At 38.3% G+C, this 26,917-nt stretch overlaps 1 protein-coding gene across 1 annotated transcript; it reads right to left on the bottom strand.

Annotated features, from left to right (window-relative positions):
• Positions 1-7,949: 7,949 nt before the first annotated feature.
• wipi2 (WD repeat domain, phosphoinositide interacting 2) lies at positions 7,950-25,282 on the bottom strand. Its single transcript, XM_041778363.1, has 12 exons — positions 25,036-25,282; positions 21,877-21,959; positions 18,246-18,415; positions 16,994-17,090; positions 15,963-16,060; positions 15,668-15,760; positions 15,469-15,539; positions 12,813-12,926; positions 12,548-12,712; positions 12,083-12,190; positions 11,282-11,379; positions 7,950-9,337 (listed from the first exon to the last, which is right to left on the bottom strand). The coding sequence occupies exons 1-12, from the start codon at positions 25,107-25,109 to the stop codon at positions 9,225-9,227; spliced, it is 1,284 nt and encodes a 427-aa protein (XP_041634297.1). The 5' UTR covers positions 25,110-25,282; the 3' UTR covers positions 7,950-9,224.
• Positions 25,283-26,917: the final 1,635 nt, after the last annotated feature.

Below are 26,917 nucleotides of genomic sequence, written 5' to 3'. Positions count from 1 at the left end.
CATATTCCAGTTGTTTAAATAATATCAGAAATGGATAGCATAAAAAAACTTAAAAAGCAAGTATTTTAAGCTTCTGTGAGAAGTTTGTTGCTGATAATGAAACCAGCTTAAATTAACATTTTTTTCTGTGCTCTACAATGGCAAACAACATCAGAGACAAGGCTGATTATATCAGACGAAGTGAGTAGTTGCACCCTGCTGAAACAGCTCTTCTTGTTTTATACATTTTCCACCCAATCACTCTTGATAAGTGGTGCATTTGGCTGTGTAAGAACAGTCGAGGTGATGGCAAGATCAGCCAAGAGGTAGGAGTCAATGCTTTGTTACAGGGGTCCTGAAAACCATATGCTGTATGTTCTTTGCAGGAGCTTTAAGGGTGTTGGACCCCAGGAAGAATAACTGATGCTTAAAGAAAGATTGATAAAGAAAGATTGTTATGTGTCTCCATTCTTCTATGCTATCTCCACATATCTATAAAAGAATGACAGGTATTTATTTAAGAAGAGAAATGTCCAGGGTTTCAGTATGCATGCATGTTATAGATGAATGCACCTTTATGTTCTCCTCCCACATGCTTTTCAACAATTTCAACAATATCACATGTAAGTATACTAACCCTCCCACACTTTTGCTTTCCATCTCGGGTTTTCGCTGCAAACCATAATATCAACTGTTCAAGTGTCATTATTCAATTCACCCTCAATCCAACAATAATCTGCATCAGTATACCCAAAATCATTTCATCTTTTATCATGAATGTGCAGAATACTTTAGCAAACAGTGGGCTAACATACCTGTATACTCCAATAAAGGTTGAGGGGGAGCTTGGAGGCCTCAGGGATAATGGTCAGAGGGATTTGGCTGTTTAGGAGCACTGGGGTTAGCTGCCTGGCTGCTGTATTAGCTGGTAGAACAATGAGTCCTGTGAGCAGCCTGTTTACGGGACTCGGTAAATCCACATAAGCAGGGAAACAGCACGCTGAACTCTGCGGACTTCCAGGGTTGTATACACACACACACTAATTCTCTCTGTCTCACAAACATGTGAAGGGATTTCACCTTTTTTTGTCTGTTAGGGTCCAAACTCTTTTCCCTTGTTTTCACGTCTTTGTCGAAATAAAATAAATGAGAGTGGTTCATCACAGCTGGGGGCGTGTTGGAGTGCACAGGTGACAGTGAAAAAAATATTCAAAAGTAACTGTGTACAATGTAACAATGTCAAAGTAACAGTAGATTTCTACTAATACCTTCCAGGGCCGGCTGCTGGGAAGTATCCCCACAGCATGATGCTGCCACCATCATGCTGTCCAATCAAATTTTTTTTTTTTTTTTTTTTTTTACCTTAAACAAAAACTCACTTGTTAATTATTCCACATGGTTAACTAAAATTTCTAGTTAGATCTTCTGTGGAAAATCTATTTTAACAGCAGGATGACATAAATCAGCATTTGAGCTTCTTATCCTGAGAGTGACTTTGGAAGGAAATTGCTGCAGTGTTCCTACGCTCCACGTTGTCTCTGTGCATCCTTTTAATGGCACTTGGTATTGCTGCTGCAACAATTGAGATTATACACGATTATTATAAGAGGTGTTAAGGGAATAATATTGACCTAACTGGTTAAACAGGAACCATAATGACTCAGATGCTCACCCAAGTAGAAGTCACAGGTATACTCAGGTGTAACTCTGTAGAATTTTAACCCTCAGGCTGAAAAACATCTTCACTCTCCCAATTACTCAATCTAATTTCCTCCTCTCGTCAGCGCCACTAAATTCAGCATTGCTTTCTGTGTACAACCGGGAATGTGTGTCCTATGTCCTTATGAAAAAGTCACTTGTTGAGCAAAGACAGTGACAGATTGTTGAGTTTGGTTCCAGACTAAATATGTCCAAATAGCTCACATGATAAGAAAATAAACTTTCAGGCCATCTTAGTACTTTAATATCATCAGATATGACTCAGATGGGGATCACCAGAGTAGTCAGTGTGTCTCAGGGGATTGTAATATAAAGACACCTGTGTCTGGAAGGTCCAGGTACTGGTTAATCAGTTTTCCTGGGTACCATTACACCATGAAGACAAAAGAACACCCCGGGCAACTCAGGGAAAAGGTTACTGAAAAGTATAAGTCAAGGCATGGATACAACAGAAATTTCCAAAGACACTGAACATCCCACGGAGTTCAGCTGAATCCTTCATCAAGAAATAGAAAGAATGTGGCACGTGTAAATCTGCCTAGGTCAGGATGTCCTCACACACTGAGTGACCGCACAAGAAGGAGACAAGTGAGGAGGCCACCTATGATCACTCTTAAGGAGTTACAAGCTTCTGCTGCCGGGATGGGAGAGATTGCATTCAACAACTGTTGTCCGGGCCACCGTTGAAGAAAACTCATTAAATCTGGAATAAAGTTCGCCAAAAGGGATGTGGGAGACTCCATGGTCAAGTGGAAGAAAGTTCTTTGGTCAGATGAGACCAAAATGGTGCCTTTTAGCTATCAGATAAGATGCTATGTTCCTCCAAACACTGCTCATCACCACAAACACACCATCCCTATTGTGAAGCAAGGTGGTGGCAGCATTATCCTGTGGGGATGCTTCTCAGCAGCCCTGGAAGGCTCGTTAAGGTAGAGGGTGAAACAAATGTGGGAAAATATCCATAACACACACCTCTCTCTGCAGAAGTGGTTAAACTTTTCTTGAAAGTCAAGCAAATATTCTGGTTTACGATAAAATTCAGCTGGTATTGCTTACATTTTGTTTACTAGCCTCTATGACAGTGATCATCAACTGGCGACCCGAGGGCCACATCAGGTCCCCCACAGCTTTTTATCTGGCCCCCAGAAGTGTTATAAATCTAGAAAATGTGTGGAGAAAAAATATGTTCTGCTGTTTACGTTTTAAAAATAACAACAGCTGTAACAACAGCCAAAAACCAATTGAGATTGGAAACATTTTCTCAGACATGACTCAATGTTTGTTATGTTTACATAAATCCAAATATCAGCCATTATATTATAATTAATACATACAAATCAGCCATTCTTGGCTAAAGCTGCCATTTTTTCCATCATTTTTTGTCAATTATTTCCTCTTTTTTTTGTCTGTTTTTTTTTTTTTTTCATTTTTTGTCTTTTTAAAAAATATTTTATTGCCTTTTTTGTCTTTTTTGGTGAGCCCACAAAAGAATGCATAAGAATCATCCCCAATGATCTGTTTCCAGCACAGATTTTCCACCCATCAAAACACAGCATTTTAGCATCAAATGTAGTGATGAGCAGCAAAACAGCCCAAGAAAATGTGGCAAAAATATCTCAATCGCCCCCTTGTGGCAGGCTACAGTATAGGTGATCTCAAAGCTAAAGGCTGAATTCAAAAGAAAATAGAAATACGAAGATAATTTGTTAATTAGACTAAAATGTTCATATTCATTCCTCTGGAAGTCCGGCCCCCAAAGTGTCTGCTAAGAATAAAGCTGGCCCTTGTACAAATATAGTTGATGACCCCTTATGTTGGGCCTCCCATCACTGTGGCTGCAGGGTGACGTTGCAGCGGCTCAACCAGTGTTCTGAAAACGATAAAGCATGTGATTTTCTCTTTAAAGTTACTTTCAGAACAACAAAGCCTAAGTCCAAAACACGCTGTCTGAAAACTTTTAAGTTGCTAAACATATGTTAAAGAATATGAATACGTGAAAAGGTCAACCCAGGGCAAAGTTTGCAGTGTGATTAATATTTGTGACAAAGGTGGACAATTGTGATGCTCGGCTAAATTTATGTAAAATCTGTTGAAATTACCAGTAAGCAAAATCTAATGGTTAAATGTTGAAAAAGCTAAAAGTGGTGGGTAAATAGATTATGATTGTAAGAAAAAATGGCTAAACTGTTGATACAGATAACTTAAAGTTATGCCTTAACTAAACAGTTTGCCTCAAAATCTATTGAAACCATTTGGCTAAAGCAGGGGTGTCAAACTCATGGCCCGGGCCTGTATAATGGTTAGAATGGTTATACCCACAAGATCATATCATATTCCTATTATAACTGGCCTACCAGTATGAGGTCTGCAAATTTACTCTAGAATGAAAATGTAAACTTAACCTTGATTATTTAAAAATATTCTTGTTAAGCAATAAGATACCAAAAAAGGGTAAGAAAAGTTAGATAAGTCATAATTTGCATCTCAAGATTGTGACTCAAACTTGTTATTTTGGCTTTTTATTTCAAACTTTGGCCATTTCAACTAATAATTTGGACTTTATGTCATATTTTTATCTTTTAGATTCACAATTTCAAATTTTAAGTCATATTTTTACCTTTTCAACTAATTATTTTGGCTTTTTAATTCTGTATTTTGTCCTTTTGAACTCATGATTTTAATTTTTTCTCATATTTTGACATTTTAAATGTGTAATTTTGACTTTTATATCATATTTTGACTTTTTAGATTCCTAACTTTAAATCTAAGTCATATTTTTGGCTTTTTATGTCATTATTTTGAATTTTAGTTCATATTTTGATATTTTCAACCCCTAACTTTGGCTTTTTAATCCCATATTTTGACCTATCAAACTCACAATTTAAAATTTTAAGTCACATTATGACTTTTAAACTTATGATTTCAAATTTTATCACATATTTTGACTTCCAAACTCATTATTTCAACTTTCTACTCATATATTTGCTCTTAAAAGCATTTTTCTATTTTCATTGTCATGTTCTGATCTTTGGAACTAATAAGTTGGACTTTTGGATATCAGGTTTTGAGCTTTTAAACTTATCATTTTTACTTTTTTGAATTTCTAAATCATTTATCATCAGTGCTGTTTTTCATATTTTATTACTGGTGACATTGAGGTTGACAGTTTATGGTCAGTGTTGATCCCAGTAGGCTCTCAGGTTAGACCTAAATCCAGAATCCGGCCCCCTGCTGTGATTGAGTTTGACACCCCTGGGCTAATAAGAGAAATAAGACAAAAAAATTCTCAGTAAGTCTAAAAATATAGATCTATGACTAGTGTAAACTCCACCACTAAATTAGGTTGCAGTCATGTAAAAAATTATAGTACTTGCCTTTTTCAAGCTCATTTAACAGAATGTCTCAAAAAAGCAATGATGCTTTCTTTCCTGAATTCCAGTATCAAATAATGTGATTTCATGGTAAGACATCATTCCTGTTTCATTATGAAACACGTAATTTCCCAGAGGCTCTGCTGCTAAAATCAGACCTCAAACAGAACCCTTGTTCAAAGCTGTTATTTGTGCAATGCTTTGATTTTTAATTAGTAAGAAAGACTGACCTTCTTTGATTACTTCTCTTACTTCCGTGTGAATTCATGTAAATCCATCAGCCAGTTGATGGTGCTGTTGCTTTTCTTTGTGATGCTCTCTTCTCTGTCATCTGCTCTGAGCTTGTGGATCCACGGGAGGCCTTTGATGTGCTTGGCTTCAGATGAGACTGGAGGCATATCAAACTTTAGGCGACGTGAAGTTGAAACACAAAGAAAAAGAAGAGCAGGCTTGTGTGTAATCCACTGCAGGGATGAAAAAAGTGCATCTAGCTCTAGTTCTAACCATGTTTCAGTATGCATTATAAAACAGTTTTGAAATATGTAATTCCCCAAACTCCTCATTCTACAGGGGCTCACCAAGTCACCCAACACCAGGCTAAGAACTCTTTAACCAGAAGGGAAAACAAACCCAGGATCAAGATCTGCAATGATTTTTTTAAGGCTTCTTGCTGGTAAAAGCTGAGGCTGAAGGCGACACGTTTTGGGTTATTTCTCCCTACACACATTTGCCTATCTGAACCATTAATGTATGCTTTATCTCACTAATGCTTCAAGGGATTTTCTTCCAAACTTGCACAAGTGTCTACTCTGACTAGGATAGACTGATTCGATTCTGGAGATCATAGGTCAAAGATTAACGTAATTAGGCCTCAACTGCATCCCTTGTTTGTGAACATGATACCCCAAGAATGTTAGGAGGAATTTCCAACAAACTTAGCAAAAACATCCACTCTGACTCTCGAGTGACTAGATTTTTAAAGTGAAAGGTCATGGTCTTTAGGCCTCATTGTCATCCTTTAATGATTTGGACCGATTGTCACCAAAGACACTACCCCAGCCTTTCTTCTTGACCCATCACCATACTTTAACCGACAAAAATGTATACCCTCTGGCGGCACATTAGCTACAGGCGGTAGTTTAGTTCAGTGGTTCCCAATCTTGAACCCTTGGAAAAATCAACAGATTTCAATTATTTAATTAATAAAACAGCATAAAAATAGATCTACACAAGTTATTCTTTCCTGAAAACCTTTGTTCAAGGAATTCAATGTGTGTTTTATCATGATTTTAGTCCATATGTTCAATTTTGACCAATTTTGACTTCCCCTGAGCAGACAAAACTTTGCATCCCTCTTTGGTGCCTGGGCGTCAGGCTGGGAGCCACTGGCTTAGTTGACTAGAGATGTTGGAAACACTGAATTTGATTAAAATTACTTTATATAAAAAGAATTACTTTACATGTCATTTCAGAACAAGGACCCCTGTGTGTTTACTGTCGAGATGCTTTCTGTTCACGACTTGTTTGAGTTTTAGTTCTCTTGCAAACTGAGATTGTTCTCCATGGCTTTTCAATATTTTGCTGCTTTCATTTCACCCTTTACCTTTACAAGCCTTCCAGGGTCGGCTGCTGAGAAACATCCCCACAGCATGATGCTGCCACCACCATGCTTCACAGTGGGAGATGTGCATTGTTTGGTGTCCACCAAACATAGTGTCTTGTCTGATGGCCCAAAAGCACCATTTTAGTCTCATCAGACCAAAGAACTTTCTTCCACTTGACCATGGAGTCTCCCACATGCCTTCTGGTGAAGTTTTCCTTCAACAATGGCTTTCTCTTTGCCACTCCCATGAAGCTCTGACTGGTGAAGAACCTGGACAACAGTTGGTGCATGCAGAGTCTCTCCCATCTTAGCTGCGGAAGCTTGTAACTCCTTCAGAGTAGTCATAGGTGTCATGGTGGCCTCTCTCTCTAGTCTCCTTCTTGCACGGTCACTCAGTTTGTGAGGACAGCCTGATCTAGGCAGACTTACACATGTGCCATATTCCTTCCATTTCTTGACTGATATAACTGAACTCAGGGGAAGGTCAGTGCCTTGGATATATTGTTGTATCCATCCCAACTTAGACTTTTTAATAACATTTTCTTGGAGGTGCTTGGGGTGTTCTGTTGTCTTCTTGGTGTAATGGTAGCCAGGGAGACCGAGTAACCAGTGACTGGACCCTCCAGACACAGGTGTCTTTTTACTACCATAACTTGAAACACATTCACTCAAGTGATCCCCTTTTCACTAATTGTGGGACTACAAGAACCAGTCGGCTGGACCTCTTTTGAATCAGGGCAGTCACTTTAAAGGGGATGAATATTTATGCGAAAAGCCACATCATATCGACCATGATTGATTCATAAAATCAATGACATCCAAGGGGTTGATGATTTTCATAGGCACTGTGGGTGTAAACATCTTTCTACTCCTTTTTTGAATGTATTACCTGATATTGTTATGTAGACCGACCTATTAATGTTCATTGCTTTAGACACGTTTTTACCTTTTATTTATGTTGAAATTAAAGATGATACAGAGATCCTTTGTGGCTCAAACGGTTACTTTGAGTTGAAAAATTGTGAAAATTTCTGTCACCCTTGCTGCAACTAAGTTTCTGCTTTTAGGGTATGACATAAGCCGAGAAAGGCTTATATTTGCTATTTCTTCTGTTTCAGGGCTACTAAATGGAAAAAGTGTTCTTACAAGGTTTAAAATCTGGGCTATTTTATGGGGAAAACAGCCTTTTTTGTAAAGCCATAGTTGTAAAAATTGTCTCTTTTCATGGATATTCAAATATTTCCAGGATGTACCAATAACAAAAGCCACCTATCTCATACATCAACATGGAATTTATTTCATTTGTTTCAGATGAATGTTTCACATTTTGTACAAAATCATTAGAAAATGCCTGACACTCCAAAATCCCATGGCTAATCCTCGAGTAGCTTCAAACACCACAGGATTAATGGGGAACCATGCAGCATCCTGGACCAGTTGATGATGCTCAGCCTGAGCTCCTGATCAACCAAATGATAATCCACAGTTCAGTCGACAGCCACACACAAACACACACACACACACGCGCGCGCGCACACACCATTGCAGAGAGTGTACAAGCCGTGGTCATGACCTGACAGTATGGTACAGCGAAATCTTTCCACTTCTGATAATGTACAGAATAAATCATCACCACTCATATGTCTGCGATGTATGGACAAAGTACCATGACAACACCACCATGCATGTTTTCATGACACATCATTGGTTATGATTGGTTATGTAGATTTTAAAAAGATCGTTAATATCAGTGTTTAAAATCAACCAATGACTGCAGGCCTGAGGAGGAGGGGGGAGCCCACTGAGCCTGGCTTTGGATGAGGTAAAACAGGAGGGGGGGCAAGTGGAGGCTAATTACGCAGTGTTTGCTAATGTACATGCCCAGCACACACACAAATGAGGTCTCAGCCAGAGCGCACAGACACGCTTTAATCCGCAAACACATCTGCCTCATGCCAAAAGCTTCACATCATAATTTAAGAGGGGTGAAAGAGTCAGTCGACTTGTGACACAGATTGTGTGTGAAAGAAGAAAGGGTCAGAAAAGATACTAAACACAGTCTTAGTTAAGATCCGACAACTGAAAACAGATTTTATTGAGCCAAAGAGATCGCCCTCTCAAACAGAAGGAACCCTGACACTGGGGCAGCGAGGCACTTACACAATCACTTTCATTTACACAGTGCTTGCGTCAGTGTGTGCGTGTCTTTAAGTGGAGACACAGCTACATTTTCTTTTTTTTGATCAAACGTCCAACACACTCACAGATACTTGTTTTCACATTGGAGCATGTTTTAGCAGTTGGCACATGTACATGCAAAGCATCAGCTCGGCCTACGAGGCGAAACCGAAAAGAGAGCGCAGGGAGGAGAGAGGGAGAAAAAGATCGACATGTATGTGAACGGACGAACGCACAGACGGACTCACAGACAGGCTCATGAACACTTTGGGCGTTTAAAAACGCCCCCAGTCTTTGATCCTGCCCCCGCCCCCCTCGTGTTCATAGCAGCACCAGAGGAGCCCTCTGATTGGTGGGTACAGCCGTTCGTTAAGTCAGTCAGTTTCCAGGATGAGCGGCGGTTGCTCGTTCTCCTCCTCTAGGCGCAGGTCATTAAGGTCGTCTTCTAGCCCCGCCCCTCCAACGGCGCCCTGTTCTTCGCAGTAACCTAGGTTACAAGACGTCAAACATCAGACACTGAACCCAACAAACTTTTACTGGATTGTGAGTCTAAATTGGTTGTCATGAAGAAATAAAGAAAGATTTTTTTCTTGTTTTCTCTAAAATCTCTTTATCTTAGTAGTTGATGACCTAAAATTCCTCCTCAAAAATATAAAATAGGGATGCATGACATTGGTTTTTTGCACACATCTGATGTGCCAATTATGCAAACCCATTTAAGTCACTACCAGTACAGATACAGATGTACAAGTGCATCTCAAATATTATAATATCATGAAAAAAGTTCATTTTTCCCATGATAGAGTTAAACTTCCATATATTTTAGATTCATCTCATACAGAGTGAAACTACATTTCAAGACCTTCTTTGTTCCAATGTTGATGATTATAGCTTCCAGCACACAGAAAACTGGCCACAGTGAAGGCAAAACTACCAGAAACTGGTTTGTTAACCATGGTATTACTGTGTTTGATCAGCCAGCCAACTGGTCTGACCTTAACCCCATGGAGAATCTCTGGGGTGTTATCAAGAGGAAGATGAGAGACACCAGACTCAACAATACAGACGAGCTAAAGGCTGCTATCAGAGCAACCTGGGCTTCATAACACCACAGCAGTGCCACAGACTGATTGGCTCCATGCCACATCACACAGATGCAGAAATTTGTGCAAAAGAAGCTCCAATCAAGTACTGAATGTACAAATGGGCATCATTTCCCAGAAGGTCAACATTCTGTATTTTAAATCCTTTTTTTGACTGGATTTCTAATATTTTAGACCAGCGTTACTCAACCCTGCTCAACCAAAACTGTTGAAAAATGTCTTTGCAAGAGCCACAATGTAAGTGGTGAAAACGGGCAAAAACTGATTAAAGTGGCAATAAAATTAAGTTAAAAGTGGCAAATAATGTTCAAACAGTGGCAGAAAGTGGAAAAAAGGGGCAAAATAGGCATAAAATTGCAAAAAAAGGGTGAAAAGTGAAAAAACAGGGAGAATAATGGGTGAAATTACCAAAAAATGAGACAGAGGTGGCAAAAAAATTGCCAAAAACAGCAAAAACATGGCAAAAAAATGAGAGTAAAAGTGACTAAAATGGGCATTAATGTGGGGAAAAATGGTCAAAAAGCAGTACAGAGTGGCAAGAAGGCTGAAAAAAGTGGCATTTAATGGCAAAACACAGCTTAATTGGGCAAAAAAGGGAAAAAATTGCAAAAAGCAGGATAAAAGAGTCAAAAAACTGGTGGAAAAAATGGGACAGAAGTAGTAAAGATGGTCAAAAAGAAATAGCAAAAGTGGGCTTAAAGCAGTGAAAATGGATTAAAAGTGGCAAAAAATGAAAAATAATTGGCAAAGAATTGCAAAGAAGGGCGATGGAAATATACAGACAAAAATAAAGGTTGACAATTAAAACCAACTGTATAAATGTGGGGATTCAAACTGATTAATGTGACTATAATTTAATGCAAGTAAATAACTATAATTTCTGAGGCCATAGTTTCCATTTTTAAAGGTTTTCTGGGGGAATATTTCAAATTAAGACATAAAAGAGCCACAAATCATCACAAAAGAGCCACACGTTGAGTATCACTGTTTTAGACAGTGTTATTTTCTTTAAGTAAGTTGAAAGCTCTAATCATCAACATTGAAACAAAAAAGTCTTTAAATATGTCAGTTTGTTTTAGATGTATTCAGAATATATGGAAGTTTCACTCCTAAAATTAAATCACAGGAGAAAAAAAAAGATTTTTTTTTGATGATATTCTTATTTTAAGATGCACCTGTAAACACGCCTTTTTTTTTTAGTGAGGAACACTAAGTGTCTATTCTGCTCAGACAGGCTGAGTCAAATGTCTCTCCATTTCTCTCCAGAAAAAGGAAGTAGGCAGTCTGGAAGTATTTAAAAGTTTCAGCTGTATTTGTTTGTGGCTTACCTTTAGTAACAGCAGCACTATAGGTTTGAGCCACAAGTGGGCGATCATGTGACCCCTGCTCAAGGATTTCATTTGGTGGCTCAGCACTGCCGTCTAACCTGGGGTAAAGGACAGTAAAGATTCAGACACTTGAAACTCTGAGGGGTCCTTAATACCTTTCATAAACATCAGTTTTGGGCATCAAGATACCAACAGCTATATTTTTCATGAATTGTTCTAAAGGAAACTGTGATATACCATTTTTTAAATAAATGAAATAAATCACATGAGGTACTGGTTGCATTGAGATGACTCCTCATTTCAAGACAGATAAGTCATAAGCCAGTCGTGATGCATCATCACAAACAAGCCAGTTCTTCCCTTTCATGTGAACAATGGGAGATGGCTCCTGTTTCTGAGCTGGTTTCCTATTTCCTATTTTTGTTGGTGTTTAATAAACATGAAAAAGCCAAAATGGAACCAAATGAAGATCCAATTGGGAGCCAAAAGAGCTGCTCTTAGTGCTGAGCAGAGCCAAAAGATACAGACCTCATTAAAGAGACAGAATTCCCATTTTCACAAGCAAGGCTGGACAGGCATCAATAAAGCCATGCACAGTGTCTACACTACCAAACCAGTCCAGATGAAGGCCTCCCAGACTGACACCATATGCAGTCATCTTCATTAGACATTGAAATGCATCTGCAGAAAAGCTCAAAGGATCAAGGATTTCCACTTGGTATCCAAATGCCCAAAAATAAAGTTGACTTGAGCTAATAGAGGGATATATTTATTTCCATAGAATATACAGGTGTGGGCTACCTGTGCTGCTTCATTAGTGTGCATTCCCCTCCTTCTTGTGGATCCAGGTTGTACAGGTACAGGTAACCATCGGCTGCTGCCACCAACAACCTGGGAATCTTCTGAATTCTGAAATCAAACAGCGGAAAAAAGATTCACAAACCTCATGGTACCATCTCAAAGAGTGTAAATTGAGCCAACATGCAACTGTAAGTGCTGCCGAAAATATCTTATCAGTGATTTGTGCAATGAATATATATTTGAATAAAGACAGAAGGCTGAAAACATTGATTAAAAGGTGTTCTTCCCACCTGAAGCTGAGATTCCTGTTTTTTTGTTTCACCACAATCAAATTAATTGATAAACTTTAGAATCCACTATGAGCGGATATTTTTCCCCTCAAAGCTCTGTTGTACCAAACCCAGATTTTCAATTAAACTTCTTAAGACCTCAGAAGGACTTCTGTGTCAGTGTGTGTCTACTCACACAGCTAAGGCGCAGATGTTCTTATGTCCACAGAAGGGCAGGCGTACTGTGGCGAAGGCTCGCCCCTGTGTGAACATCTCTGTAACCTGGGAGGGCAGGTAGGTGGTGGACGCCATCAGGACCTTGCCCAGGTACCCTCCCCATGTGGTGGGCTCCTCTGCTGGCCTAAATACAAATACAAATATTAGAAGGATGTTTCTTTAAAAAAACTTTTACATTTTGAATGGAGAGAACACTTTACAAAGGGAGCTGTAAAGGTACGTACACATATTTCTCCTTCTGCGTCTCTAACTTGAAGATGTGGACCGTCTCTGTGTTGCTGGAGGCTGACAGATACAGACCTTCCATACTGAATGCCAATGAGCAGATGCTCACACACCTGGGATCAGAAACACACAAACTGTAAGAATAAAGGAACATATATTGTTACAGATGACACTGGTTGGTCTCAGGCTGGGTGATATAATGCCCTTGATTGTGAGTCCCCCTGATAACTACTAAATAAAATGCTGAAAGGTTGTTTAAACATTTACAGGCTGCTATGGACCTTTATGCACTGTTGCTCCTTTTGCTCATTTCATGGTTTAATTATACTTTTTGTTTGCATAGGCTGTAGGAGCATACATAGACAGTTGATGAAAAAAGAAAGGATTTTTTCAGGAGAACCGCCACAGTAATAAAAAGCATTTTGATAAAAGGTACGTGCTATCAGAGAGCCATGCAATGAATCCTTACATCCTTTCAGTAATTTTCCCACACCTTTTGATTAAAATGTGTGCGCGATTTAGTGGGTCACACCTGCAATTTATTTTATAAATCTTGCATGCATTTAATCAAATCAGATAAAATGCCTGCAGAATCTGATGATCACTTGTGATCACATTTGTTTTAGTCAAGCATTTGCATGTGCATTTTATGCCTTTATTCTCAAGGGAGATTCAGTAATTCATGTGCACATTTTATTTAACTGCTTGTGTTTAAATAATTAGGATGTGCATTTTATTCAATAATCTGCAAAAAGTTTTGCTAAATCATTAATGTGTTATACTAATTTCCATGCATGTTTTGATTAAAACTTGCAGCAATGGAAGTAATATGCGTGAACAATTTACTTGGTTATTTGTGGACATGTTTTTGGTAATTCAGATGCACATAATATTCAATCTAAAGTGTGTTATAGCAATTCACTTGCCAATTTTAAGTGAAACTTAACACACATTGCTAAGTTATACTTGTATTTTATTATTATCCTTGTGGGTTTTCTTTAATAATTTGCACAATTCACATACTTTTTTATACTAAATGTAAATTTGATTCCCTTGGAGGTGGTTATCACAGCCTTGGATATGTAAATAATAACAACGACTTTGACTTTTATGCATTATTCTTCTTTTTTATTTAAAAAAAAAAAAAAAAGTGTTTCACTCAGGGTGTAAGTGGCAAAAAAGAAGCCATGCATAAATAGCAGCAGAAAAATATAATTTTTTTTCTCTACTGTTTTGCACTAATTTTTTTTTTTTTTTTTTTAAATCCGGATCAGACCTGATCATAATAATTAAATGTCATCTTTTTTAGGTGGGAATTTAACCCTTTAAATGCCAGTTTCCATGCAAAACCCTGATGTCTGTAATGTGAAAATCCCACACAAAATATATTTTTTATTACTACATGTAAATTTTCTTGAAAGTGGTTATCACAGCCTTGAGTATGTAAATAATAAGCAACAACTTTGACTTTTATGCATTATTTTCCTTTTATATTTAAATAAATTGTTACCCACGGGGGCCAAAAATGGATGCCATACCTACATAACCAGCAGTAAAATATTCATTAAATATCTTTCAACCATTTTTGTATTTATTTCATAATCAAAATCTAACCTTATCATAAATATAAAATATTTTCTAATTTGGGGGTAAATTAACCCTTTAAATGCCAGTCTCAATAAATTGTAACCCTCGAGTGTATGGGGCCAAAAAAGGAGGCCATATATAACTAGCAGTAAAAATATACATTACAATATTTTTTCACAATTTTTGTACTAACTTTATAATCAAGATCAGACCTCATCATAAATATCAAATGTTGATTTTTTTTCAGGAATTTCACCTTTCACATCATAATTCCTAAACAGTTTCTAAACATGACCTAGAAGAGGCCTGCCTTTCTCAGCTTAATTAAATCTTAGTTGTTGCTTCCATCTGATTGGCTAATTAGACATTTGTGTTAACGAGCAGTTGAACATATATACATTGCTTAACAAATTTATTAGACCACCTGTCATATTTGTCTCAAAGACCATCCAGCATCATGAAGTGCTTAAATGCGGACTCTTTCATTTTCAGTGAGCTCTCCACGTTTTACCATTTTGAACAGGAATGAGGGATTTCAAACTGAATTCACACAAATTTGAGCCGACTCACTGGGCTTCTCTGAGAAGTCAGAAATTAATCAAGCATAACATTCAACCACTAAAGCTCATTTTTCTGTTCAGGAATGCAAAAATAACTACAATTTGACACATTAATCAAGAAATATTAATGTGCTTTACCATTTTTTAAGTTTTTTGTAAATCAGTAAATTTGAAAATTCATGGATAACAATAATATTTATATTTCAGCATTAAAAATATTATTTGGGTTAAAGAGATTCTACATATTGGTGTATTAACCATTGCAGAAACATAAAAAATGATTTGGTAATTATCAATGCTGTTAATTTAGGGCAGCTGTGGCATAAACCTTACTTTGGTTAGGGTTAGGGTGGTCTAATAAATTTGTTAAGCACTGTATTTAATAAAGTTGTCCGTGTATACATAATGATATTAAACTAATAATGTTGCTAACCCTCTGTCTATCCCAGAAAACCTGCTTTCACGCCTTAAACCAAAATCATAGCACATGAATCATCAAAGAATCTACCTCTTGACTCCTCGTCGAAACTCAAAGAGCTTCTGTCCCTCTGGAATAGAGAAGACACGAATGACTGTGCCCTAAGAGGAAGTGAGAGACACAAAGAGAGGGGGGAGACACTTACTCGGGCGGAAACACATCAACAAAGTCCCACGCAAATAAACCACAGAGACACAAGGCCAATGTACTGTAAAGAGACTGTGTTTACCTTCTCGGAGGCTGTGGCCAGTTTGGTTCCACTGGCATCAAAAGCTAAAGCCGCTAATGGGCTGTCGTGGGCTGGAATCATGTTCGCTGCTCGCTGGGGAATGAATACAGACACAAGTTAGAGACCGAACAAAAGATTCACACAGATATTTTTAATTTTTTTCTACATTACAAGTTATCTATGCCTTTAATAAGATATAGGAATTTATGTGCAAGTAAAGAAATGGAAGATGAAGTGAAAAGCTGTGAAAGATTGAATATAAAGGCCTCATTAATTAAAGTTCTGTGAGTTTTACCAGGTTAACAGTGTCGAACACTTGAACCTCTCCTATCGTAGTGCTCCCGGGGTAGGCCAGATAACAGTTGTCATTGCTGATAGAGAGGGCACACAATCCTGGAAAAACATAACCAAAAAACAAAGAAAGGAAGCGAAAGAAAAGAAGGAAGTTTAATCAGATTCCTCCGTTTGTCTGAGGATAACTGGAACTGAGAGAATGACTGGTACACAGTGAGACTGCAATAATCTATTGTAGCAGCTCTGACAGCATGAGTGGGTGTTTGCTCTGCGGATGGATTAAATCTACAAATATCACTGCAGTAACTCGGATCACTGAGACAGTTTTCAGCCTTGAGGAAAATCCCATTGCTGTTTTTAAAGTGAGCACGTAGTGAAATGTGAGAGGAAATAAAAATCTCTCCCCCCTTCCTTTAAATGGATTTTAACAACTATTGTTAATTCCTACTGGTCTTCATTAATTTTACAGCCTGATTTATACTGTTCCTCTGCGCTGAATTGTTGCATACCCTGAACGTGCACCACTTTAAAAATAAAACTACAGTCTCTGTGATTGCCCCCCTGCCAGCCTCTGAGTAATGACAACAGGCATATTGTCTGCACTCTAGTGTGAGATGAATGGCTGTAGATGACGATACAATCCGTCAGATCTATTTCACAGCATGCAAAAGTATCATCCATGTCTCCCCCATTTATACTGAACAAGTGTGAAAAATGTCCCCATCCTCTGCCTCAGCTAATTCAGCAGCTTTCCATCTCTTCCTATGTCTCCTTTCTTCTTTGCAATAACTGAAGTATAATCAACTGCTGCTTAATATTTATCAGGTCCAACAGCGAAATAATACACATAAACAAGCAAGAAATATGGAGAGTGTACCAGGACCTGAAATATAAAAATCACACTGCCAACTAGCATTTATATAAAGCGACTCAGACACACCAACACCCAGGTATGTAGTGCTTTCAGTGTTGACGTAAAGTCAACACAGAAGCATAAACCAGGCTACAAGATCATGCAGAGATCAGACTCACCTGAAGGATTGGGCGGAGTTTCTCTGATAGTGTGCAGAACTTTCATGTCTCTGATGTTGTGAATGTAAAGCGACTCCTCCAGACACACAATCAGCCTCTGAAAAAAGCAAAAACACATTAGTCATGGGCAAACACTAACGTCTGCTGCCAGACGAGTCCAGTCATTAGAGAAGAAGACCTTGAATTGGCTTGAATTTTTCAGCTAAATAACCACACTGTAGTTTTTTATCTGCATTATTTTACAACAAGCACTGAGGGAATGTTGCACTTTGTTAAAAAGCTTTTAAACCACAGCTTAAGTATTTACACTTTAGATGCACCTACTGTGAAATCAGGGCTAGTACCAATGTGTAAAACAACAATTTAGCCTATACCAATGTATAATTCATAACTTTGTAGGAATTCCATACGTCTATTTTTTAAATAAGCTATGAGTAATGTGTACTAAAATTGCTGTTAAAAGTTCCTCATCTTCAAACGTATCTGAAAATTTCTTACAAACTGGACATCCCTAATCTCTCCAGGGACAGTTTAAGCATCCAACAATGAAACACAATAAAACATGGGAATAAAATTGTAATTGACTGCAAGCGTGTGTTTTCAGAAAGTTGTGTTTTGCCTGTCTACATGGAAACGGAGCCGGGAATGTCTTGAAAAACTTTTACTTGAGCTTGTTTCCAAATTGTTCTGTTTTCAAGCACCCAAGGTGCCGTTCTTTGTAGACAGTCAGTCGAAACGTGACAAAAGTTTTATGTTTTACCTGAAAATGTTGTTGTGTAAACAGGGCCTAAATTGTCTAGTCAAGCACATCCCTTGTTAAATTAAATGAAAGCATTTTCAAGTAAATTTCAGTCACAGTTTGAAGGATTTTTGGGGCCAGGCTGAAATTCTCTGTCTGGGTTATGTTAAAAAAGAAACAGTGCTGTTGCTTTAAATACTGAGAAGGTATTTGGCAGGGAAGCTGGCACCTGGCTCAAATTGCAAACTCTAATGAAGTTTGAAACATGAGACTTATGAGGCATAATAGAGTTTTGTTTGGTACCTAACGGGGAAAAAAAGGATGAAAAAGATTCATATTCACAGCCAAATCTGAGCTGAATTAAATGGTGTTTCGCTTTCTCAAGTTCATTTGCAAACTACCACATGTATAACACAAGCTAAATACATTTACTGCTGTTTGATTCTTGGTGTGTGCCAGGTGAAAATGTGTAACAGACAGACTAACATTTCCCTGCCTGCATCTTTCAGCTACCTGTCTGTTGAGTTTGACAGCCAGTATGGTGTTGGAGTAGGAGTAGTTGCAGATCTCGGTTCCCTTCTTGAAGTGACAGACTTTGAGCTTCCTCGGGGCCTTGAGGCTGACGATAGCAACCAGGCTGCTGGAGAACAGACGCTCCACGATACACACATCCTCTGTGTCTGCTGCAGGAACACACACAGACACACAAACCCATCACCTTGCAGCAAATACACAATGGGATGCTTTCATCTTTTATTAGGTTCTTCACTGTCACCCTTGTGGTAACAATTTTCACTTTGCTGAGGGGGTGAAACAGAAAATGAAAGCTTTCAACTGACAGGACTTGTTGGCAGTACGGTGATCTACAGAGGCAGTTTCCACTCAGTGTGAAAAGTGGTGGCAAATTTTGTGTGAGATTTGTTTCTTCTACAAGCTGGAAAACTTTTAAGCTGGGGGTCAGACTACACATTTCCTGCATGATTATGACCTGATCCAGCAGACGGAGAGTTCCAGGACCAATCAGCCCAAAAGTAATCCAGCGTTTCCCACAGAATGACGCCGTACTTTGGTGGTAGAGGCAGCCTGCCTCTCTCTGAGTGTTCAGCTGTTTCGACAGAATTCATCAACAGTTAATGGTGTAAAGATATCTCTTGCCTTTTAAAATGTTTCAATAGATATTCTATAACTGTGGCAAGTTGGCTTCATGTTTGAAGGCTGGAAGCTGCAGAAAAATGCTGTATGATGGCTTATGAAGCTTAATTTCTACCATGAGACCTCAGTTGGTGCATTTACTGGAGGAATGTACCAGCTGATGTCTTTCCTGCAACAGTTATTATCATATTATCTCTAATAAGGTGAAGGAGTCAAACTGCGGTCGGGCCCTGTATTACGGTAGTGGTCATGGTTGTATGACTAAATAAGGTCAAACCCCCCTTTAAAGGCCTGGATATCATAAAGGATTAACATGCTAATTCTTGTGTTCTTTCATTTGAAACAGCACAGCTTTAAATGCTTTTAAATAGGTGAGGTCTGAGTTTTAAACTGCACAGCTTTTCGTAACTTTATGGTAGAGATCGTGCCACAACTTAGCCAATCAGATTCTTTGTACAGACGAGAAGGCTCTACCTGCAGCAGTGTTTATTAACAAAAGTTATCGTGAAAAATGTTTGTCAACGACCTTTTTTTTCAACGAGGAAGACGGGCATCCTAATATTAGCTTCTGTACAGTAATCCTCCTCAGCCTTGGTCAGAATTGCAGTGATAAAAAAAGACTCCAAAACCTTGCACTAGGTCCTGTTAGTTAAAAATATTAATCTAAAGTTGAAATCTGCATTAAAATTGGCAAGACGAATACTAATTAGCGAGCCGAAGGAGGTGACATACTATTACATTATGATGTGTTTCAAGTAAGGCTGAAGATTTGGGAAAATAATCTAATTGCAATTTTTTTAACCTAATATTGCAATTTAATATGCGTTCATTTCTCAAGTTCCTCATTTCATGTGTTTTCCAGCAAAAACAAGCAATAATTAATTCTCTACTATAACCAACACAGTATTAGATTACATTAGGGCTGGACAATTGTGAAAAAATATCTAACTGTGATGATTCAGACTCATTTTGCAAATTGGATATGAACTGTTGTATTAAAGGGAACGATAATTTTAATATAATTCTCATATTTAACAAGAAAAACATACACAAATAAAGAAAATAGGATTTTTCTGTACACTATTCTAAAAATATGCCACTAAAATGATTGCATGATATGTAATGCATAATGTCTCTGCTGCAAAAAAACTTTTAAACTGGTATTTTGTCACAAATTTCAGGTTAAAGAAATACTGCACCTTCTGCGATATGAAAATAGCAGCAGGCCATATTGCGATTTAATCTCATTTGCGATTAATTGTCCAGCCCTAGTTTAGAGACAGACTTCTGACAATTCAAGGATGAAGTTAACTTATTATGGTGATGTGTTCAAAGTCACATGGAGAAAATGGAATTTTAGTTTTTAGCGAGAAATTTGAATAAATGCGGTCTTTCAAAGGAGAAATGTTTAATTAGTAATATAAAACAGATATAAAGCATGAGTCTAGTTAAAAGCATACCGTCACACTTTTTCACCCCAAATGCACCAATATTCCTATTAATATTATGAAGATTATCAAAAAAGAGATTGATAATTAAGGCGCATTAATAAGAGTACCATTATGAATAAAAATCAATGATTCTCATCACAGAAGTATGTTATCCATTGTTTGAAAGTATTTTCATCAGTGTATTTCAGAGTACTACATGGAGGATATTGCTTGTACAAAATGAGTGTTTATTTTTTACATTCCGGCTACTTTTTTAAGAGAGAAAATATGATGTGACTAAAAGTAAAGACTAATATGTTAAGATTTTTTATTGCCTACAACTGGACTAAAACTATGACTGAAACTAAAACTATTTTTGTCTAAAGACTAAAACTAAGAATAAATCTAAAAACATCTGCCAAGATTACCACTGATCTGCAGGCTTGCAGGCAGCAATTTCAGGACCCGCAGAAATAGGACTCTTACACATTTCTTAAAAGCACTTGAGACCCACCTAAGAATCATTAACGTGTGGGAAACACTGTGACCATCTTATCCCATGTTGTTTCTCATAGTGAAAGACAATCAATGCCATGTTTGAGTCTAGGATGCCTCCTGACATTAAGTCTGGTGTGTCTGATTTTTCTTCCTACTTTCCAAGCTAGTTTCTAGATGAGACATGAGTGCAAGCAAACCAAACAGCAAAGTGAAAGAAAAATGATGACGTAGACACTGTGAGTTTGTCAAACTCTGACAAAATGCTTGCCTTTACGATGAGGGGTGACCACAACTAACTGAAAAAGAAACCAGTGAGAAACCAAAACCCAGACAGAAGACTATAAACAAACACACTGTTTTTATACTGCATTTGTTTGTCTATCCAAATGTTACATAGAATTATTGGCAAGCTTCATGCTAATGCTAATGCCAGTTTCTCAGAAGCTTTTTTTCTCCTCCTTCCAACATCATCACATCAGTTGTGAAGGATTGTAAGGTACCACCGTGTAGACTGTCATGTCTGTTGGTCAAGTCAGAGCATCGTTTTAGAGCTCTGATCTACTCTAACAGTGACCATCATAATGAACAAAAAGACTGAAGTCTATTTCCAGCTTTACTGCGTAAATGTAACTGCACATGCATTAACAGATCACTTAAAACTTTTGTTTGTGAACTGAAGATAAAACTCCAGCAGTCAGATAATTTCAGCATCCTACTACCTGCTTTGCATCTGCTATTCAAATCCACCAGACTTATCGAGAGGTACAGCTTAGCCTGCTCAGCATATTTGAGTCAGACATTAACATTACCAAACACAATAATAAAGAGGAAACTCAACATTAAAGCACAAGCATGTTGGAAAAGTGCTGACAAACCTTATAAATATTTCAAACTATTTAAAGCTACAGCAGCGCTCTAATGGTGCAGTGAATGCATCTCCTGTCTAGAGAGCTTCTACTAAGAATATGAAGGAGACAAAATATAACAGAGAAGTGATACCGCTGCTGTAGAGCAGGTAGTCTTTAGTATATACAGAAGTATTTTTGTACTTGTAAAATACTTACTACATTCATAGATCTGCTCCAATTTGTCCACAGAGGACAATGAGAAAAACTTGTATCCTGATTTGGTGCCAACAGCTAAAGACCTGTAACAAAAATAGACACAAGAAAAGCAGGACTTAATGATTACATCAGCAAAAAACTCCACCAACAAACCAGGAATATCAGTGGACTCATACCTCGCTATTACAGCTTACAGAAGGCTTTTAAAGCTAAAGAGAGAAACTTAAGGTTTGTGTTGTTTATGCAGCTTTCTGATGAGTAGAACTGTAATAGTAGCATAATATTACACTTAGATACAAATGTATTAAAAATCAATGGACACTGGTACCTTTTGTGATATCACAGCATCGTTAATAGAAGTCATAAAGAGTCAAATGTAACTGCAATGTTTTAGTACCATGTTGTATTTTCATTTAAAAACCCAGGGTTTCATGAAATCCCATTCATACACATTTACATGTCTCTGACATAGAACAGTAGTCTTGCCAAAGGGCACTTGGGAAGAAAATCCCCCAACCTTTTAGTTGAAAGACAGCTTTACCATGGATCAACTGTCCTGCACATGCATAAGTACTTCCTTTATACATATCTCATTCCAAATGAATCACTTACTGTTAAACTTTTCTGTGGAAATTTTAAAATAAGTAGATTTTATTTTGTCTAACACCTAGGCAACAATATCTTTCATAAATTTCAATCTGGTTCCCTTCAAAAATATAGCACTGAAACAGTGGTTCTGAAAGTTACTACTGACATTCTAATATGGGGTGATAAAGGGGAATTTTCTATCTTGGTTTTATTAGACCTCTCAGCTGACTTTGACACCATTTTCTAACTGACCGCTTAGCAAACTCAACAGATATTTCAATGTTTATACGTATAACTTTAGGTCTTTTCCTGCCCCCTTGCAATGTGGAGTCTCACAGGGGTCAGTACTGGGTCCGATCCTATTTTCACCGTATATGCCACCAATGATAAGCCTTAATACACAGCTGTACTTTTTATGCACAACTTTTCACATCACCTAGTCTTCAGTATCAGCAGTTTTCAAAGCGTGAGGCGGGCCTCCCCTGAGGAGGTGTATAGGACTTCCTGGAAACCACAAAAGGTGATTTTTGCATTGCTAACTTCTGCTGTGCATGGGGCAATGTGGACAGTTTTAAAGTTAATGTAGAGTCAGCTAATAAAGTCAGGATTACCTTGCATTGGTCCTGATGATGCTCAGAGGCCACAGTGTTTAATTAGCAAAGATGTACATGCAAATGACAGCATAGGGCTGTGTAAACCCTGGGGACATATTGAGACAAAAGCACTAAGTCTAATGACCAAACCAGGGGAGTTTTTTCTTACACAAAGTGAAAAGAATTTTGATACTGACGGTAACTGAGACGTTTAGCACTGTAAACACTAAGAAAGCCTGTACAAGTGCAGGTTTTTGGCACTGGCAATGATAAAAAGTGAGTACCAGGCAAGGCTGAAGGTGAAGGATGACCTGCTGTTACGCAGTACTGCATCAACTGCATAAATGGAAACTCATAATAATCAGGTACTATTAGCAAGAAGTTCTGAAACCACATAACTGACTGACTAGGAAAAATGGATGTTTAAATACATATGCAAACCAAAATATAAATATATCAATACAAATGCTTAAAGATGAGACATAAATGTTTGAAAATATCATTGTTAAAATCTGACTGGGGTCAGTTTCAAAATGTTATTAATTATACCCAAGTCACTGCATGCCTTATATAACTGAATTACTGAGCCTTTATTCTAGCAGTCGCTATCTCTGATCACCTGATCAGGGCCTTCTAACTGTCCATCTTTCAGATTTTAAACCCTGAGGTGACTGTGTGCATTTGCAGTGGAAGCTCCTTAACTTTGGAACAGTCATCCCCATAACATCAGGTCTGCCTTATTTTAAACAGCTACTTAAAGCTCATTTTTAGAGATTGGCATTTTTATAATATGTCTCCTCCTTGTGTTTGAGATTGAATGCCTGCTAGTTTTTTTTGTTTGTTTGCTTGTTTGTCAGCCCCTACTGGGATTTGTAAAGCAATTTGTGACTGTGTTTTATAAAGTGCTTTATACATAAAGTTATTTATTTTATTATTACCTCACAGCAGCTTTTACAAGTATCGATTAAAAAAGAAATAATTGCTTAACTTACCAGTGATCTTATTTACTTATGTTGCTCAAATAAATACATTTGTATTAATTTCAGTCTGTTTTATGACCAGATAAAAACTCTTGACAGGAGCTGAACACTAGAGGATGTGAGTTTGTGACAAGTCATTTTGCAATAAGAAATGGCCTCTGTGGTCTGAAGCAATGCTTGGTGTATTTAAAGAATAGCACTCCTTGCAAAACAGGGACATAGTATTAACAACAAGAAATACGGTGACCCAGTTACAGACTTTTACATCACAGTCAACTCCTTTAACTGTAGCACATGTCCTAAAAATACCAACAATCCTACGCAGGTGTAAAATGCGCTCAAACTTCTGTTATATCTTTCTATTGTCGTTTTATCAATCACAGTAATCGCCACTTTAGCCTCCATAGAAGCTACATGACATTTAACCTATATATTGTTGCTTGAGTTAGTCACGTACCGGTGTACAGATTCATCAAGTGACCGTGTTATCTGGTGACAGCTTGCCGAATGTTTCTCTGGAAGTCGTAGATACGACAGATGTTGAAACTTTTAAGGGTTTTCGCAGCTGTTTCTTAGTTATGTTTATTGTCTTGCTGTCAATATAAACTCGTCAGGTATGTATAATATAAAAAACTGAACAAATATGCTATAACATATTGTAACTGCGATGATTTCAGACGCATTCGAGTAAATGCCACCAGTTAGCACGGTCACGCGTTAAACCCAAACACCGCACAGCATCATGTTAGCTAGAAAGCTATGCTAAGAACGGCTGATATAACATATAATCTAATGGTACTTTCAGTCTAACTGGCTAGATAAAACTGGCTATCCTGCTAGCAATTTTTAACATCATAAACCACAATTAGGGTGTTTCATAGAGGGTCCTGTCACCCAGTTAGATGCCCAGACAAGTCCCCACCAAGCTAACTAACGTCAGCTAGCTTGACAGCACAGGCCACCCGATCCCCCAGACACTCTCCCCGGCCCAGCCTTACGTGTTGTCCTGGTTAAAGTTGGCGAAGAGGAGCTGGCTTCCGCCGGCTTCCCCGCTGAGACTGGCCAGGTTCATGGGCTCGGCACCATCGACATATAATAATCCGATGGAAATAGCAGCAGTCGGGCTGGGACTGGTGAAGTGGTAAGGGGGCAGACGTGCTGAGTTTCACGGAGCCATCTCTCTTTTTCCTGGCCTGTAGTGATTGTTGTTGTTTTTCATAGGGGCTGCTGCTTCCCCTTACTGCGCATGCCCCGAGGACGCAACGTGTGGTGCGTTTAAAGATCCAGGACAGTTTAGTACAAGTGCCAAATCCCGCTGGTGATAAATATGAACTATCCCTTATGATTTTAGTTGTGTTTAGTGTTTGATATCTTGGATTGTGGGAGACAGAAACCACGGGGAATCAACGCTCCCCTCCTGCAGACACTTAACTGCAGAAAAGTAGTCATGGGTTGATGTAAGAGCGTCCCCCACCGTCAATTTGTGTAAACAGCACTATACAGAAGTGTACCAAGATCCCATCCCATCATATCACCAGCCTAAAAGGAACTACTATTATATTGATCGTTACATGGTCAAAATGCTTTTCATGAGAGGCCTGTCCAGCTGATGTGAACATAACACCATGCAGCTAGAAACAAAGCCACAATGACTGGGCAAAATTAAACTCCAAAAGGAAATGCTTTCACTTTCTCTCTTGCATACTTTTTCCAAACGGAAACTGACTCATTGTTAGATAACACCAACAAAAACAACCCTTTTCCTGGGTTTCTGGACTATTTTTTACCATGCTGGTTATCTCTCAAACTGCATCAAACCCTGAAATATGATGATTAGATAATATATTTCATAAAGAAATGACTCGTAAGAAGTTTCAGTTGAAAATATTAGATTGAAAATTAGATTGCCACTCAACCAATCATGACAGAATTTTGTTTGGCAGGCTGAGCCACCTTGATGTATATCACGTGGACAAAAGCATTCCTTTGCCTCACCTTGCTGCCATCAGGGACTGTGATGACATTGTCTTCAAACACCACTCTTCCTGAAGGCTTTCCACAATATTTTGGAGTGTTTCTGTGGGAATTTATGCCCATTTTTTCTGTAGAGCATTTATGAGGTTATGATTGATGTTGGACGAGAAGGCCTGGTTTGCAATCTCTGTTCCAGTTAATCTCAAGGGTGCTCGATGGGGTTGGGGTCAGGGCTCTGTGTGAACCAGTCGAGGTCTTCCACGCCAAACTCATCAAACCATGTCTTTATAGTCCTTGCTTTGTGCAAAGGGGCAAAGTCATGTTGGAATAGAAAAGGGCCTCCCCCAAAATTTTGCCACAAAGTTGGAAGCATAGCATTGTCCAAAATGTCTTGTTATGCTGAAGCATTAAGACTGGCCCCAACAAGAGGTAAGGGGCCTAGCCCTCCTCCACCAAACATCATAGATGGCACAACGAAATCAGGCTGGTAGCATTCTCCCAGCATCCACTGCCATCTTTTCCCATGCTAGGACATAAAGCACTACCAGGGTTGTGTCAATCCCGATGGTGCCCTCAGGCTACTTACTAACCACATCTATGCCATATTTTACCTTCAGGTTTGGCCCAAACATGCCTCTGAGTTCTGCACAGTACGATATGTAAATGACAATTTCACTGATTGACGTGTATTTTGAATGTGAACAAGGGGCGTGGAGTGAATAAAATATTATCAAAATAAATTCTGATTATCCAAAATGTCCTGAAGAGCATCCTCAAATAGCCTAAAAATGTTTTCACAGTAAATTAGTGAAGCAGATCCCTAACACATGTTGCAAAACTGAATTGGTGGTTTATTATGTGGCAAGATGGCATGCAATGAATACAGATTTATGATTCGGGATACTG

Source organism: Cheilinus undulatus, linkage group 21, assembly GCF_018320785.1.
Source record: "Cheilinus undulatus linkage group 21, ASM1832078v1, whole genome shotgun sequence".
NCBI classification, from domain to species: domain Eukaryota; kingdom Metazoa; phylum Chordata; class Actinopteri; order Labriformes; family Labridae; genus Cheilinus; species Cheilinus undulatus.
The sequence above is the reverse complement of the archived record's forward strand: the minus strand, read 5'-3'. Positions and strand labels throughout refer to the sequence as shown.